At 34.4% G+C, this 15,998-nt stretch overlaps 1 protein-coding gene across 1 annotated transcript; it reads right to left on the bottom strand.

Annotated features, from left to right (window-relative positions):
* Nucleotides 1-3,562: 3,562 nt before the first annotated feature.
* Nucleotides 3,563-11,709, bottom strand: LOC112011876 (uncharacterized Rho GTPase-activating protein At5g61530). The gene is made up of 10 exons (XM_024044213.2): nucleotides 11,576-11,709; nucleotides 11,055-11,146; nucleotides 10,678-10,940; nucleotides 9,861-9,923; nucleotides 9,740-9,758; nucleotides 8,957-9,055; nucleotides 8,774-8,851; nucleotides 8,442-8,686; nucleotides 6,249-6,408; nucleotides 3,563-4,311 (listed from the first exon to the last, which is right to left on the bottom strand). Exons 2-10 carry the CDS (start codon nucleotides 11,113-11,115, stop codon nucleotides 4,166-4,168), a joined length of 1,134 nt encoding a protein of 377 aa, XP_023899981.1. The 5' UTR covers nucleotides 11,116-11,146; nucleotides 11,576-11,709; the 3' UTR covers nucleotides 3,563-4,165.
* Nucleotides 11,710-15,998: the final 4,289 nt, after the last annotated feature.

Below are 15,998 nucleotides of genomic sequence, written 5' to 3'. Positions count from 1 at the left end.
TTTCTTCCCTTCATTTCATTTAAAGATTGTTATTTAACACTTTTCAAACTAATTCGGCTGCATCATATATAATTTCCAACTGCCAACAGCCCCTGTTCTAACTTTTTTGTTTTGTTCAAACCTAAATATCAGGACAAAATGAAGGAATTGTTGGCTAACCCTTCCAATCAATTGCAGTCATCTGACACACCTGGTAGTATTGCATGGTCACCAGATGATGTGTATGCCAAAGTGATAGGTAAGGAGCGCAAAAGTCGTATTCATGGGGTAGGATTTGGTCCAAGCCCAAGTGCTTGAAGTAGCAAGAGTACTGCTCTCACGGACGGTCAAGTACATTCAAGTGAAGCGAGGGACAATGAAGTTGCAGATCTAAAGGCTTCCTTGGCTACTATGGAGGAGAAACTAGCATGTTTTGATGAAATGAAAGAAAGACTTACTCAATTCGAAGATATGGAGCAACGAATGGCTCGCATGTAATATATAAAAGAAAGACATACTAAATACACTTTTAAATTTGTAATATTTGACACATATAATATATAAAAGAAAGTGGTGTTTCAAACTTTGTCCAAAGTGTTTTGCTTTATCTATGAGACACCCAAGAAACCACATTAAGAGCATCAACATTGGTGGTGCAAAAAATTTAGCAATTTCACACTACAAAAAGCTACTTATCTATTTTACTATTTAACTTAATTTATAAAACAGCCAACATCAGTGGTTTTATTTTAACATTCAACACAATAAAATAATATAAATAATATACTAAAATAATATATCTTCTATAATAAACAACAACCACCACCACTAATGCAGCCCACTTTTGCTACATTTTGATAGTAAATTTAGCATTTTAGCAAAATGCCTACACCAATACTAATGCTCTAACCGATAGTGTGGTGGATTGAAAGTATTAAGTAATAACAACGCCATTTGAGTACCCCTACGGTGTAATCCTAATAATAAAAGTGAATAATAATAACTAATAAGTTAGACTTAAACGAGACCTAGACATATAATCTAGCATAATACAAGGAGGATACTGAACTATTCCTTTCCCTAGCTCCTTCTACAAATGACGTCTTCTAAAAAAAAAAAAAATCTCATCAAATTATTTTTTTAGTATTTCTTTTTAACTAATTTTACTCAGTAACTTTTTATATATTTATCATTCTATGTAATAGAGATATATAATAGTAAATTCATGCAAACAACTTTTTCCATCCTCCTATTGTTATTTTTAACTAAATAAAGAAGTTTTCAACTCTTTACTTTTTCATCTTCCCAATTAAATACGTACGAGAGAAAACTAAATATTTTTTATCTCTCACTTTATCATCCTTTAAACATGATACATTATTTGATAAACGAGTTTTTTATTTCTAATTTCATCCATATTGGGATTCTTTTCATCCAAATAGTGAATTTTTTACTTATTTTTTCAGTAATTAAAAAATTATGTATATATTATATATAAAATATTCCATTTGCAAAAGATATAATTTTCTTAAAGAGTTGAGTTAGATTATCAATAGAAATAGGTATACGGGCCTGTTTCTATTTCTAAATTATTTGGCAAATCTTGGTAATTGACCCTGAGCTTCTCAACTCCTCTCCCGCCTCAAGTAACTTATGTCAAAATCTATCAACATGCTACAAGTGTAAGAATTTGCTGAAACACCCCTCAGCCATCACACGAAAGAAATTCTATTGCCGTTAAATGTCTCAATAACAATATAAATTTAACTTAGAAAATGCAAAACAAATTTATTGTCTGAGCTGAATGAGTTTGCAGATTTAGAAACTGGGTTGCTTTTGTTTGATTGAGGTGATCAAATCCAACTTTAGGATTGCATTTGCGAACAAGGATTTAGATTTACAAAATAGAAATTTAGAATGCATAGATTGGATTCCATGAATTTTAAATCCTTTGACTTGAATGTCTTGATCATTTATATGGTCAAAAGTATTTGAAGTTCATTTTCATTGATTTTAGAGTAATGTTACCTACACAAAAAATTTCACAACATTTTTAATAGCAATTGAGTTGGCTAACATTTATCAGTCCTCATCTGTGCTCAACACTAACATCACTTTTTAACCTACCATAACAATTACCTATTTTTTATTTTAAGCATCCTTACCTTAGGTTTAGTTTTGAAAAGGAAAAATAAAAATGAAAACAGATAGCAAAATTATCAAAGAACAAAGCTGACCCAACAATAAACCAAAATGCTCCAATTTATAGTTACACTTTTTAGTGAAAAACCCGAGTCATATAATCAACATAAATGTGTAAAATGCGAAACGTTAAATCCTGGAAAAAGAGTTTCACAAAAAGCATTCAATCAAACAAAACATATCTACTCAGCCCACTTCCTAACTTTAATCAGATACCCAAACTACAGTGAGCAAGGTCAAATTTTACTGATGTTATAGGAAAATTTTCAGACCAGTACCAGGTGACAGTTTGATCCAATGACATCAATACAATAAGCTAGCAACAATTAGTGCAAGTTTATGGAGAATAAGAGAACAACAAAAGCGACAGCAACAAAATCAAGCAAATCACCTCCACACATACTAAGAATCCGTTTCAGATCTACTTATTTTGCTGAAAATACGGTAGATAAAGGTAAAAGTTAGCTGAAATAGTACAGTGAAACCTATAAATAGTAGCAAAAATAAGCTGAATAGTAAAATAAGTTAGCAAAAATAATTTTTGCCAAACAGACACTAATTACGTTTCCATATGTGTTAAATATTTTTCTAAATAAATGAAGGGTGACCACATATATAGCAATCAATAGTAAATGATAAAATAATCAACCAAAAAGCAACAGGATACGATAACCAAACAATGTTTCATATGTAGTTACACTTACTCCCACTCCCCTAGTTTAACTTACATCACTTGTACAAAATATTAATCTTAAAGAGTTCCTGTGTATCATACACTCAAACACTTTGGGAGATAGTGCTCAAGAAACCGCAGGCTTGCTATCATAGGCCCCTCTTGCTTCAAGTACGTCTGGACGATACCGTTTGGAAAGGACTTCAACTAGTTCAGCAAATGACTTGTTTGAATGCTCACCGATGTGTTTGACCATCGCTTTTGACATACCTCTCCCGCCCTATATATGCTCAAGCAAATCATCCCAGTCCACATCTTCTATGCAGCAAGCATTCAAGCTGTATATGTGACTGTTTTTTTTCTTTTTCTTTTTTTCTTTTTTTATAATTTAAATTCTTAGTATTTTGTACCCGTTAACTCACTCAGCACAAAGATTAAAAAATTTAAGTGGATAATTATAGTATAACCCCCATATAAATTTAGACACATTGTGCAAAATTAGATTCTAATTTCAAATTTTAATTGTACTTTCTTTGAGCTTTACCTAATAATATATATATATATATATATATAATATAATATAATATAATGAAAATAGTAATAATGTAACATCATTAAGAAAACTGAAATATTTTTTTAATGGCAATTCAAGGGGGCTTCACCAAGCCAACTGTTAGCTTTAAAGAAACAAATGTAGCAACCTTGGACTGAGGGAAATATTGTGAATCAAAACACAGGTTTCAAATAGGTTCTGTTGAATCCCTATTCTTAAAATTACATATTAATTACTGCAAAATATACATCCTTTTGTGCATGCCCTTTTTTCCCCTAATGAAATCCCATGAAAAGAATTCAGGTTCATCTTACACAGAAGGGAATATAGACAAGCCAATTCACCATAGATCAATCCTCTAATCAGATACAATTACTTCTGTCTACAATGCATTACTTGCATACTTATAAATCATCATTCCAACTGTATTCACACCACAAGAATTTCACACCTACAAGATATGTATTTGTAAAGTATTTGACTGATTGATCTTCTAAAAATATATGCATGGTGCACTTCCATTTCCAAAGGGGCAAATATTAGCAAAACCAAGACTCATCTAAATCCAACTTTCAGTACTCCCTAATCACTATAAACATATAGACCCAAATCCAGCAACGGTCTCAGCTTAATCAAGGAATGTCCACTACAGAGCAATGATCCTTGTGACCAGTCAAGATTTCAACCTCGAGAAATAGTTGGCTAAACTATTCAACTCATTAAATCCCCTGCTGGATGAGGTAGAGAGTCATTGTAAGTCATCTCCAAGTCGTCACATTCGCATCCGTAAAAATTGCATTGTGATGTTCTATAAGGCACTGAACAACTTCAATAGCACCAAAGTCAGTCGGCACGCCATCATCCAAGGGAATGAGAGAAGATGCATCAACACTTTCGCCCTCTTCTGTACCCACAAAATTAAGGAAAGAAAAAAAAAGAGGCAAAAGTGTAAGGCTTTACCAATGCAAACAAAGTTTACTTTTCAATTAGCACAATATATTTGCATTATCCTACAATTTATTGGGGGGAAAAAACTTATGGCTTATACCATTTTAATAAATAAATTTTAAGTCATAGATGGATTCGGTACATTATTACAAATTTAGCAGTTAAACAACTATTAATTTATTTTCATACATCTGTTGATACTTTTTATTTTTTCGGATAAGTGATAATAAGTCTGTTGATACCTATACCCAGCCCAATCCATTTAATTAGGATACATCTCTACCCACCAGTTAACGCAATTATATATGAACAGTTATAAAACTCAGGAGGGCCTTTTTCAAGGAATAAGAAAGACTCCAGGCAGTACATCCACTTGATGGATTTCTAATTTCCTTTCTATGAATGCTGGATCATGGTCATTCAAGGCAGAGCAGAAAGCAAGATCTAATTGTCTAAGAGCCCAACCCAGGGGGTGTTTGAATGATCTCAATTTCCCCCTTAAATTTTCTAAGCTACCAAACAAAGCATATCTTTTTTCAAAATGGGAAAAAAAATCAACAAATTAATTGGATTTGGGGCAAAAGTTAGTTAGGCATGTCAAGATAATGCAAGAAGTATTCCAAAGAAGTCAAATGGGTAGCAGAATAGGTAAGTTGAGGCTTTTGTTAGGTGCTATATGGCTCCTGATAGGTGCCTATTTATAACCCAATTAAATCCTGTAGTATATGGATTTCTTAAATAGGTTGGGATGGGAAAATGGGTTATAGGTAATTCAACTGAAAAGAAAACAAAATGTTACAACTATTATCATTGACCCCCACCCCACCGCCCCCCCCCCCCCCCCCACCCAAAAAAAAAAAAAAAAACCAAACAAAGAAACAAACTTGACAACTATTATCAACCAATACCAGAAAAGAAAGGTGGTTAAAAATTATTATTAGGATAGGTCTTTGATGACTAATATGTTATATATATTTTTGATAGGTGATGACTAATATGTTATCAACACCTCCCCCGCCCCCCCCCCCCCCCCCCCCCCAAAAAAAAAAAAAAAAGAGGAAGGAAAAACCTCTTACAATATTGCGAACAAAGTTTCTCTCCAAACTAGTTTGGAGAGAAACATTTCAAACTCCTCATATATCCTTATATTGAGTATAAATTTTGAAAATTTAACCATTGGATTAAATGTTCTTATTATATCCTTCATGCTTGCAAAATTTCAAGATCAAAAATCAATTGCTATGTTATCAAACAAATGTTAAAATTTCAAGTTTTTGTGATCTAAAATTGTGTATAAAAAATAATTTTATTGATCAAATAGTAAATAACATTCAATTTAAACAAATTTCGATATGCATATTAAGAACATAAGGAACATGAATTCAACGGTTAAATTTTCAAAATCCACAAAAAAAAAAAAGAAAAAAAGAGAGATATATGAGAAGTTTGAAGAGTTTCTCTCCAAACTAGTTTGGAGAGAAACTTTGTTCCAATATTGCCCTCAATGTTTTCTACTTCCAACCAAAGAGTATCAGTTTATGTTCAAACTGCATTTTGAGGTGGGGTTATAAAACTCATTGCAGAGTCCAGATTAACTTTTGAGGGGTCAGTTTGATGTCTACAGAATTTTAAATTTTAAATTCATTTCTCTTTTTTATATTTGATCTAATAAGATTGGCACAATGTTCTTATCCCAAGTATTGCATTAACATTCCACTTGTACATGTCTGAAGGATTTGGAGCCCATTAGAAGTGAAATTCTGGGTAAGCAGAGCCTAGATGTCACATGAATGTTATTCAATCTGGTGTCACAGACAGTTAGATGCAAGAGTACACTAGCCTAGGCAAAAAGTTGATATATATGCACAAACTGTATGAAATAAGATTACTCACCAGCAAGCATGTCCCATGCACTGTAACTAGGCGGTTGATCCAAGTTCTTGGAAGGAATTTTGGATGGTTGATTCCAATATTGCCTATAGAATTCTGGTTTCCGTCCCTTCTGCCAGATAATAACAGGAACCATTTCCATGGCAAGGCTCCGGGCATCCATCTGTTGGAAAGTTAACAACAACTGAGAAAGCTTATGAAATAATATGTACCTGTAGGAGCATTAGCATTGGAGAATGCTAATGCTATATCTAAGGTGTTTTTAGCATTTCAACCCTTAAAAACTGCTGCATCAGAAAATGCTAAAGGCAAAAATTGCAAATTTTTTGCAATTCTTGCTACAGTGCAACTTTAGAATTGCACTGTAGCACAATTCTAAACCGAATAAATAATTTTTTATTCATCTCTCCTTCAGTCCTCTCTCCCTCTCACTCCCACTCTGTCTCTCCGTCTCTCTTTCTCTCATCTCACATCTCTCTTTCTCGTTCAAGGCTTGCACCGGAGATGGTGGGTTTGGATCGGCGTGGTGGTGGGTTGGCTGTGCTGGAGATGGCTCGTGGTGGTGGTGGGTTCGTGGTTTGATCTGGGCATGGTGGTGGATTTGGATCGGCGGGCTGGGTGTGCTGGAGATGGCTCCAATGGCTCCGATGGGTTTGACAAAGGTTTGAATCGGAGAGGGTATGGGTTACTGGAGATGGCTCCGATGGGTTTGACAGAGGTTTGAATCGGAGAGGGTGAGTTGCTGTGTTTGACCGTAGGTTGCTGTGTCGTGCTTGGTCAGTGAGGTCTGGGTTCTGCGTTTTGGTCGGCGTGGGTCACAGAGTGGTTTTTTTTTTTTTTTTTTTTTTTTTTTTTTTAATGTGGGTTTTTGTTCCGGTGGGATTTTGGTGGGCAGTGGGCAGTGGTGGCGTGGTGGAGGCACGGTGTGGTGACTGGGCAGTGGAGGAGCGGTGTAGAGGTTCAGGGAAGGTGGATTTCAAATCGGTGGATTTTTGAATGGGTTTGCTCCGGTGGGTTTCAAATTGGTGATTGTTGTTGATGGGTTTGCTCTGGTGGTTGTTGATGGGTTGAGGTGTTGATGGGTTGAGGTGCTGTGGCTGTGGATGTTGATGGCTTGTGTGTTGCTAGAGGTGGAGGGAGAAGGAGAGGAAAAAACAAACGGTTGGAAAGCGCAGGAAACATAAGTCTGGAAAAAAAAAAATAACAGTTATAAAAAAATAGTAAAGAAAGATTAAAAAATAATATTTTAATAAAAATAAAGTTTTGGGATATAGGAGGTATTGTAAAATTGGATGGTATAAAGATAAAGTGAGGTTTTGGAATGGTAAAATAGAGTAGCATTAGCATTTTCCAATGCTAATGCTCACAATGATTTTTGCTCTGATCCACAGTTCCTCATTCAATATAAGAATAAAATAAAAAAGGAAATTGCAGATGGCCGTAATAAATTAGATGAAGAATATCTTTAGTTGCATGAAAATTATAGCTGCACAGCGACAAACAACAGATAATCCTAATATATTTCCTTCATGGTCAATGTGGATGAGCAAGTTAACCATGAAATGCTGTGATTTGATGAAAAATGCTGAACTTGAACAGAGGTAGGGGATAAAAGGAAAAGTAGTTGATTTTGACCAGTTGACTATCAAATTGTGTTTTGCCCATCAGCAACCCCAAGTACAAGAAATTTCCATTTTCCAGACTCATATGGATTTCTGAGGCTTTGTATGATCCCAGTGGATGTAAAAATAAATCAAGCAGTTAATGAATATCAATATATGGGGTACCTTATTCATTGGAGACATAGTTGCATACAGTTTCAGTGGAACTATAGCTTAGAGAAGTTTAGATGCTAAATATAGGCATTTCAAAATTAACTTCCTTGAATTTTTTAATAGATCAAGGCATGTTATCTTTCAAAATAATTCTAATGAGCTAATCTAATGATCTTTTAAATCTTTTCTTCAGTCAAGTTTAAAATTTTTAAATAGAAATATAATGCATGCAAAGAGTGATAATCTAACTCAACTGATAATTCTATTGCTGGCTGGAAAAAGACACTGACAATATAATCCTCAATCAAGTGAGGAACTCATATCTAATAAGTCAATACTTGAGCCCACCTGCACCCCAACACACGGGTGACACCCATGATAACCAATCCCATTTGAGAGAGAGAAAGAGAAAGATTCATGCCTTGTTAAGAAGTGACTTCTGGCTAACACGGAGTAGCAGAGCAGTGATAAATTCCAGGGTCATGTAGTTTACACTAGGAAGCCTCTTCAGTATGTTTCTCATTGAATGAATGCTAGAACGAGCACCTTTGATCTCATCATAAAGCTCAAATGTAGTTAGTGGCTCAGGAAGGCTAGCTAAGTAGCACTTAGCAAGAGCTGCTACATCAACTGGATTTACTCCTTCTGGTAATGATGCATTTGAATCTGTAATAAATATACTACAGCATTAGATTACAGCTTTATATTATAATATCAACCAAATTAAACAAATGATAACAACTGCAGGGATACCTTGGTTGTATATTGAAACCAATTGTTGAATGACTTTTTTATCTCCTTCAGACTTAAAAAGGTCTGGTGAGTTTAGTCCTTCAAATTAAAGCAATAAACAGGTTACTCTCAGCATCAAAATGAAAAATTAAAGAGTGGTTATATATTATACCAGGAAAACATACTTTGTCAAAACTTAATTACCTGATAATATGAGATAATCTGCACATCTGACCAAAATATGGGGAACAGGCTTGCTGGACTGTTGCCGTTGCACCGTAACCTCAATTGGAACTCCAAAAACTAGGAAAGCACAAAACAAAAAATAAAGAAATGACAGCCAACACTACAATACTAATTAAAAGCAACCCAAAGGCATTACGAATCTATTAGTATATAATAGCTTCTTTTTATAAAAAAAATAAAATAAAAAATAAAAAAAAGAGTAAAAAGTAAGAAATAAGAATACTTCATGTTCACGATGATGAATACAAAGTATCCAAAAAAGTACAAAGAAATTAAATAGAGAAATGCAGGGAGTCCTGGAACTCCAAAATAGAACTACAATGAGTAAAACCCCAGGCACAAGACCAATCAAACAAGGTGCAAAACAACAAACACTTCAAATGATCAAGAGGTTGCTCCACATCCTTAAAAGTGTGGCTATTCCTTTCCTTCCACACTATCCACATCAAACAAAATTACAAAGCAATAAATGGTACATTGGATACTCCAACCATTGAGGGAATTCGAATAACTCTATTGGAGAGAATTTCAACTACATGACAAAAAGTCTCCAATATCACCCAAAAAAAAAAGGGTACTCTTACCATCTATCTCAGCTTCAATAAACTAATATAATGAACCTATCCTAGCCATATGTCTTTGAAGAGGCAGGCAATTCATGTTCAACCAACAGAAGGTAGGATTACCAAATACGAAATACTATCCAAGAAGCTAAAAATTATGAAGGTTTAAGTAACATACCATCAGTACTAGCAACACCCTGCAGATGACCAAAACAGATTTAAGTAAGAATTTTGAAACTTGAGAAAGAGAGGAGAACAAAAAGAGCAAGAAGAACTACTAGCTGCCTCAGAATCTATACCTTCTGCCATCGTTCAATGTCCGTCAAGATAGTCTTACTTTTTTGTGCGGTCTTCTTTGCCACCTGAGACAAACTCAGCATCTCAGATGTGTCGGTTATCATTTTAACTTGAAATCAAGGCTATTATAGGTGGTTGTAAACAAAGATGACCTTACCTGTCAGAATTCCTTATCACCTACATATATTATATCATATAAATACACTTTAATGTTAAGATATGAAAAAAGAGGCAGAAAGAAATGTTAAGAAATCAAACAAATAGATGAAAATGAACAGCACAACCATGAGAACATGTATGAATAATATAAATTAAAAAAAAAAAAATTATGAGTTTAATCCCGTAATAGGAAAATTAACTGAAAAGAACACTGCTTTTACATGTTACTTTGCTTAAAAGAAGCCTCACAGTTGATCCATATTCCATAGTCTCCTAAACAGATACCACTAATTAATTTGGTTCATTAAGAAATCAAACAGCAAGAATCCCAAGTTGGAGACCACTGGATTCCAGTAGAGCATTAAAAAATTTGACAAGGCTTTATGCTATAAAATAAACGAAGACGGATTGGCTGACAATCACCACAGGGACTTAATTCATAATCAAGCAGCAAAGATTCATGGGAACCCCTAACCTTAGCATATCGAATTATAAATATTGCTAACACAATTCCAAAATTCTTCAAATTGCAAATGCATTAAACAATGTCAAACAAGTTACCTCATCTCAGTTATAATTTCACACAAAAATTAGTATTCTGCATTGACAAGAAACCTAATAAGGTACAAAAAAAACAGGGGCTATTTGAGCTAAAACTACCTCTTCAACTTTAGTTTTTCCAACAACAACCTTGTCCTTGGTCTCCTCAACGCCTTTCCTAAGCAATGTGCCGGTGGTAGCAGCCGCGGATATGAGGCGTTCTTGCACGGCCTGCTTCGTGGAAGGCTGCTGAAAGAACGCCCACCGGCTTTTCACCAGCGTGCCAACCCGCTCTGCCACATCAGCAAAATTGCCTTTGGCATCTTTTGCAACCTCCCCCACAAATGTTCCGGCCGATTGACCTGCGGATTTAATCTTCACCCCTGCTTTTCAAAACCATAAATTCTAAACTCTTCAAAAAAAATAATAAATAAATAAATAATTGCATAGAATTGAATGATCAAATTAATTAATGTAATAATGATTGACATTATTACCTGAGGAAGAAAAGAAACCGCTAGCCTTCTCTTGCCACGGAGGCGAGACTGCAGAAGGCATTGAAGCTTTGTTCTCAAACAGGACCTCTCACCTATATATATATATATATATATATACAAACACACACGCACACACACAAAATTTGTAAATTACAATTAGCTAATTGGGTTAGAAGGATAATTATAGAGATTCTAAATTTTATTAGTTTTCAAATTAAGAAAAAAAAATTACTAAAAGATCGTTTGGGGTCTGTTTAGGGGAAAAGAAAAATCAAAGGTTTATAGTCTGGCTGATTGAATTCTTAACATTTTCTCGGCAATCAAATGAATTTCAGAATCAAAATTCGCTTATATAAATCAGATATACTACAAGTTTTCGACTAACTTTTTCTATTAAAAAAAACTAAAAATTTTCGAGAATATATGATGTTAAAAAAAAAAAAATCTTTTTAGAGAGAGAGAGAGAGAGAGAGAGAGAGAGAATCCCTAATTATGAGAGAAGTTAAGAGAAAGTAATTTACCTTCGTGGCTTTGTTTATGTTCTGATTGGAAAAGATGGTGAATAAAGGGAATAATTTTAGAGAGAGAAAGAGAGAGTTCAAAAATTTAAAAGCCAACAGCCTAGACGAGGTATTTTAGAGAGAGAGAGAGAGAGAGAGAGAGAGAGATGTGAGCGTCAGAGGAGTTAGAAAAAAAAAATTGCTGCTTGCCACAATATAGTTAAAGAAAATTTTTATAAAAATAATAATTAATATTTTGAAAAATTTTTATCTATATTATTATTTAAGGAATTTTTTTTTTTTAATTGGATTTTTTTTTCTTTTTAAAATACTCTAATATATTTAAATAAAGACAAAATTAAAGGATAATTTAATAAAAATAAACCTTAACTTTTATTAAAATATTATTTAAAAAATATGCACTTTTTTATTAATTTTCAAATTTATTTATCCACTTATAAATTAGATTATCAAAATAAAATTTATATATAAAAAATAAAAAAACATAGATTTTTTTTTTCTACCACCACTAAAAAATCAAAAGTCTCATTGCACGTGCAAAATAAGACTATTTTTCTATAAAAGTGATGTCAAAATTTTCTTAAAATAGATTATTAACTAATGTTCTAAGGGCACTTATAAGTATTTTAAAAAAAAAAATGTTATTTTTCGCAACTTTTGTCACAAGTCATCAAGTAACATTTACCGAGCTGTGAATGGCGGAAAAAAATGTGGTGACTACACGACGAATTCACAACTCGATTTTTTTGTCATTTCGCTTCTTGTGATGTTGCGAGAGAGTTGCGGTAAAATTTGTGCAAAATTTTGTGGTTGGTGGGTGGAGTTAGAGAGAGGTCAGGGATTCTGTGAGACTAGTCAGGGATATTAGTTAACGTTCTGAGCCAATGGAATAGTGACACGTAAGAGTTTTGGGTACGCGGACCAGTGCGTATTTGTTTGTGAGTTTAGGGTCGTGTCAATTTTTTGTAACTGATGTAACGGTTCTGTTCTGTGTGCTATTTTCAGCTCGACGTGCTGGAAATTTTTGTTTTTTGTTTAATTTATAAAAGGCTGTCTCTATCATTGTTATTTTTTATTTTCTTGGAGTTTAGATTCTATCATTATCATTGACTTTTGAATATTAACTTTAAAAATCATAAGAACCTATTATTTGACCGGAAGGATTTTTGTGATTATAAATAAATAAATAAAATTGACAGGAAGAATGAACATGAAGAATGACTTTCAATGGTTTTTAAAACAATTTGTAAGAGTTGTAAAACAGAATAACTTTTAAAGTCTTTACCTAGGATAATAAATTTGATGAAATAATTGTTTTATCTTACATTCATATTAATCTCTCTAAATGGAAGTTACGTGTAAAATCATATGTCTTGCTAGTCTTCTTTTTAAAATTTTTTTTTTAGAAGACTCTTGCTTTCGGAAAAACGTATTAACTACTCAAAATCAAACACAAAGGTTTTCTTAAACAAATTAATAGAATTTTTAGCTCTACCAATTTAAATTAATGGAGTCTCTAACTCTACTAATTAAACAAATCAATGGAGTACTTGATTCCACCAATTAAACAAATTAACAAAATCATTGACTCTACCATTATGAATTAACTAACTTGTAACATCATGCATATACATGAATATACTTAAAAATATACAACAAGATGCATAATACAATTCATATATATATATATATATATATATATATATAATTTAAATACTATTGACAGTCATTTTTACATTTTGTTCACTCTTTAAAAAAAATTTTAAAGATATTATTAGGAAAAATGTAAATTGTTCATGTTTTTTTTAAAAAAAATTATTGTGAAGTATTTTTTTTTTTTTACGATTTATTTATTCTAGACTCTTTGGTTTTTGTACTTAATAACTCACTTGAATAAATATTTATGATGTGGTTCCATATTTGATTTTAAAATTAAGAAATAAAATTATCATAAAATTTATATGAGAAAATTTTCCAATTTTCAAAGTAAAATGATCATAAAATTGATATGAGAAAATTTTCCAATTTCCAATCTCTAAAAATGTTCATAAAAATAAAATTGCTACAAATGAGTTTTCTTTCCCTTAATTAATTTTGGGGACTTCAATCAAAATATCATTACCTGATAAAATTCCTACAAAAAGCAAATGAAAGAAAGCGAAATTTGTTTGTACATTTAATTTCTCCAAAATTGGGTCTTTGGTTCAGTTTCCATAAAAACATGGATCCTTAACTCATCCTTAAAATTAAAAGAAATTATCTCACCAAAAAAAGAAAAAGAAAAAATTAAGTCAATACTTAAGTAAATAGCAAGTATTTGACTTAAATTTCCGTCATTTAAATTGGACAAGATCATATTTGAGAATTTTATATCCAAAACCTTAATTTAAGAACTACAAAATAGCATGGAAGAGTATTATTGGTGCTTGTGACGTGATTCGAAAAGGAATGGTGTGGAGGATAGGGACAGGGGAGGCAGTGCGAGTTAAGGAGGATAAGTGGCTGCCTGGACGTGCAAAATGTGCAGTCATTTCACCTCTCCCTTATTTGGCTCCAGATGTGAAAATTAGCTCTCTGATTGATCCGGATAGAGTAGCCTAGAGAACAGAGGTTGTGCAGCAATTATTTATGCCCCATGAAGCTGACATTATACTGGGGATTCCGTTGAGCTCTTGACGCCCCAAGGATCGCATTACTTGGGCACATACTCCATCTGGTATTTTTACAACTTTGTAGTGCCTATAAAATGTTGGTTTCCTGTGATATCTCTACTAGTGCAGGTGGCTCAAATCTGGACAGTCAGAAAAATTTTTGGAGAAGTATCTGGCAACTTCGGGTGCCTAACAAAATAAGGCATTTTGTGTGGAGAATGTGCAACAACGCACTGCCAACATTGGTTAATCTTCACCGACGCAACATTGTTCCTAGTCCGAGCTGTGCACAGTGCCATAGTTTTCCTGAAGATTCTCTCCATGCGGTTTGGTTTTGTGAGGCCATTACTGGAGTTTGGTTGACATTGGAGTGGTTTCGTCAAACCGCACCGCCACATCCTACCTCCTTCAGCGAATTACTTGCTAGTTTCTTGCTCTGCAGAGAAGAATTTAAAGCAGAGCTCTTTGTTATCATAGCGTGGCTCCTATGGAATAGACGGAATGCTATACATTTTGGCCGCCCCCCTTTGCCCGTGGATAATATATGCAGTAAAGCAGGTAGTTTCCTGCAAGAATTTTTACGAGCTCAATCAGAGGAGCCTGTCCCAACTCGTCCTCCCATTATGCAGCAGTGGCGCCCTCCGGATCCTCATTGCTTCAAGATAAACTTCGATGCAGTTGTGTTTTGTAGAGCAAGTTTGGCGGGCATTGGTGTCGTTGTCCGTAATACTTCAGGTGAAGTTGAAGGTGCTCTGTCCGCTTCCATCCCCATGGCTCAATCAGTGGCGGACCTTAAAGCTCTAGCATGTTTGAAGGTGGTCCAGTTTGCTTTGGAATTGGGAATTTCTAGAGTGGTGTTTGAAGGTTGTAAAGTTGTGATTTACAACTATGTGTTTTGTTGGCTTTTATTCCGTGCCAAATTTGATTGTAATTACTATCAATTGTTTATACCCTGTATTTGTTGTGGGAATTGTTGTAAGGGGTGTGTGATAGAGAGTGTGTGAAGACTCAAGCAATTTGGAAGCTGATGGAATCTCGCGGGTATCTCGCGACTAAGCTTCCCGCAAAGTGAAGCATGTGCCCTGCACATGCTGGAATGCAAAGAGTCATAACAGATGGAGACAGCTGCCTCTTGCGAGTATCTCGCAGGTAAGGCCTTCCCGCGAGACACCCGCAAGACATGCTGTTCTGCCAGCCTGTACTGACTGACTCACACATTTTGCACATATCCTATATAAACCCCCATTACCCACAAATGTTGAGGGATGCTTCAGAGAGAAAACTCTAGCCAAACACATTTGTAATTAGAGATTGTCATCTCCACCTTTCTCTATATACTTGCTTGTGGTATCTCCTCAACCCTTCCCTCTCCATTTCCACACCATTGAGAGGTTGATAGCCCAAACACTTACCACACCTTTTGAGAGTGTTGTGTGACGTTTTGGTGCTGCTGGGAAACATTGGAAGAAGCCTGGAATGGCAGATGCAACATGGAGCTTGTTGCGAGATCCGGAGAACTAAGACAAGACACGGTTCCAAGAAGCCTTGTTGGAGTAGGAGCTTGGATGGCTTAGGTACATCGGGTAGATTAGGCTTGGAGGGTCTTTTGCTTACTCATGTATCCCAACTGATTGTCTAGTGGATCGATTTCCGCTTGGAGGGCGGCGGAGAGGTTTTTCGCCTAGTTCTTCGGTTTCCTCTTCGAAAACACGTCTTGGTGTTTTTTGTGTTTGCATCTCTCTTCCTTACTATTTTATATTCCATTACACTGC

This window comes from Quercus suber, unplaced genomic scaffold (genome assembly GCF_002906115.3).
Source record: "Quercus suber isolate HL8 unplaced genomic scaffold, Cork oak 2.0 scaffold_38, whole genome shotgun sequence".
Classification (NCBI taxonomy): Eukaryota; Viridiplantae; Streptophyta; class Magnoliopsida; order Fagales; family Fagaceae; genus Quercus; species Quercus suber.
Note: the sequence above shows the minus strand (reverse complement) of the source record. Positions and strands in the feature narration are given on the sequence as shown.

Bases quoted from the DNA above. Each gene is read 5' to 3' on its own strand.
- LOC112011876 (XM_024044213.2), bottom strand. From the start codon at position 11,115: ATGCCTTCTGCAGTCTCGCCTCCGTGGCAAGAGAAGGCTAGCGGTTTC. The intron at 10,941-11,054 runs GTAATAATGTCA...TTTGAAAAGCAG, and splicing joins CGGTTTCTTTTCTTCCTCAG to GGGTGAAGATTAAATCCGCA. The intron at 6,409-8,441 runs GCATGAATCTTT...ACTTTCCAACAG, and splicing joins AGAAGTCACTTCTTAACAAG to ATGGATGCCCGGAGCCTTGC.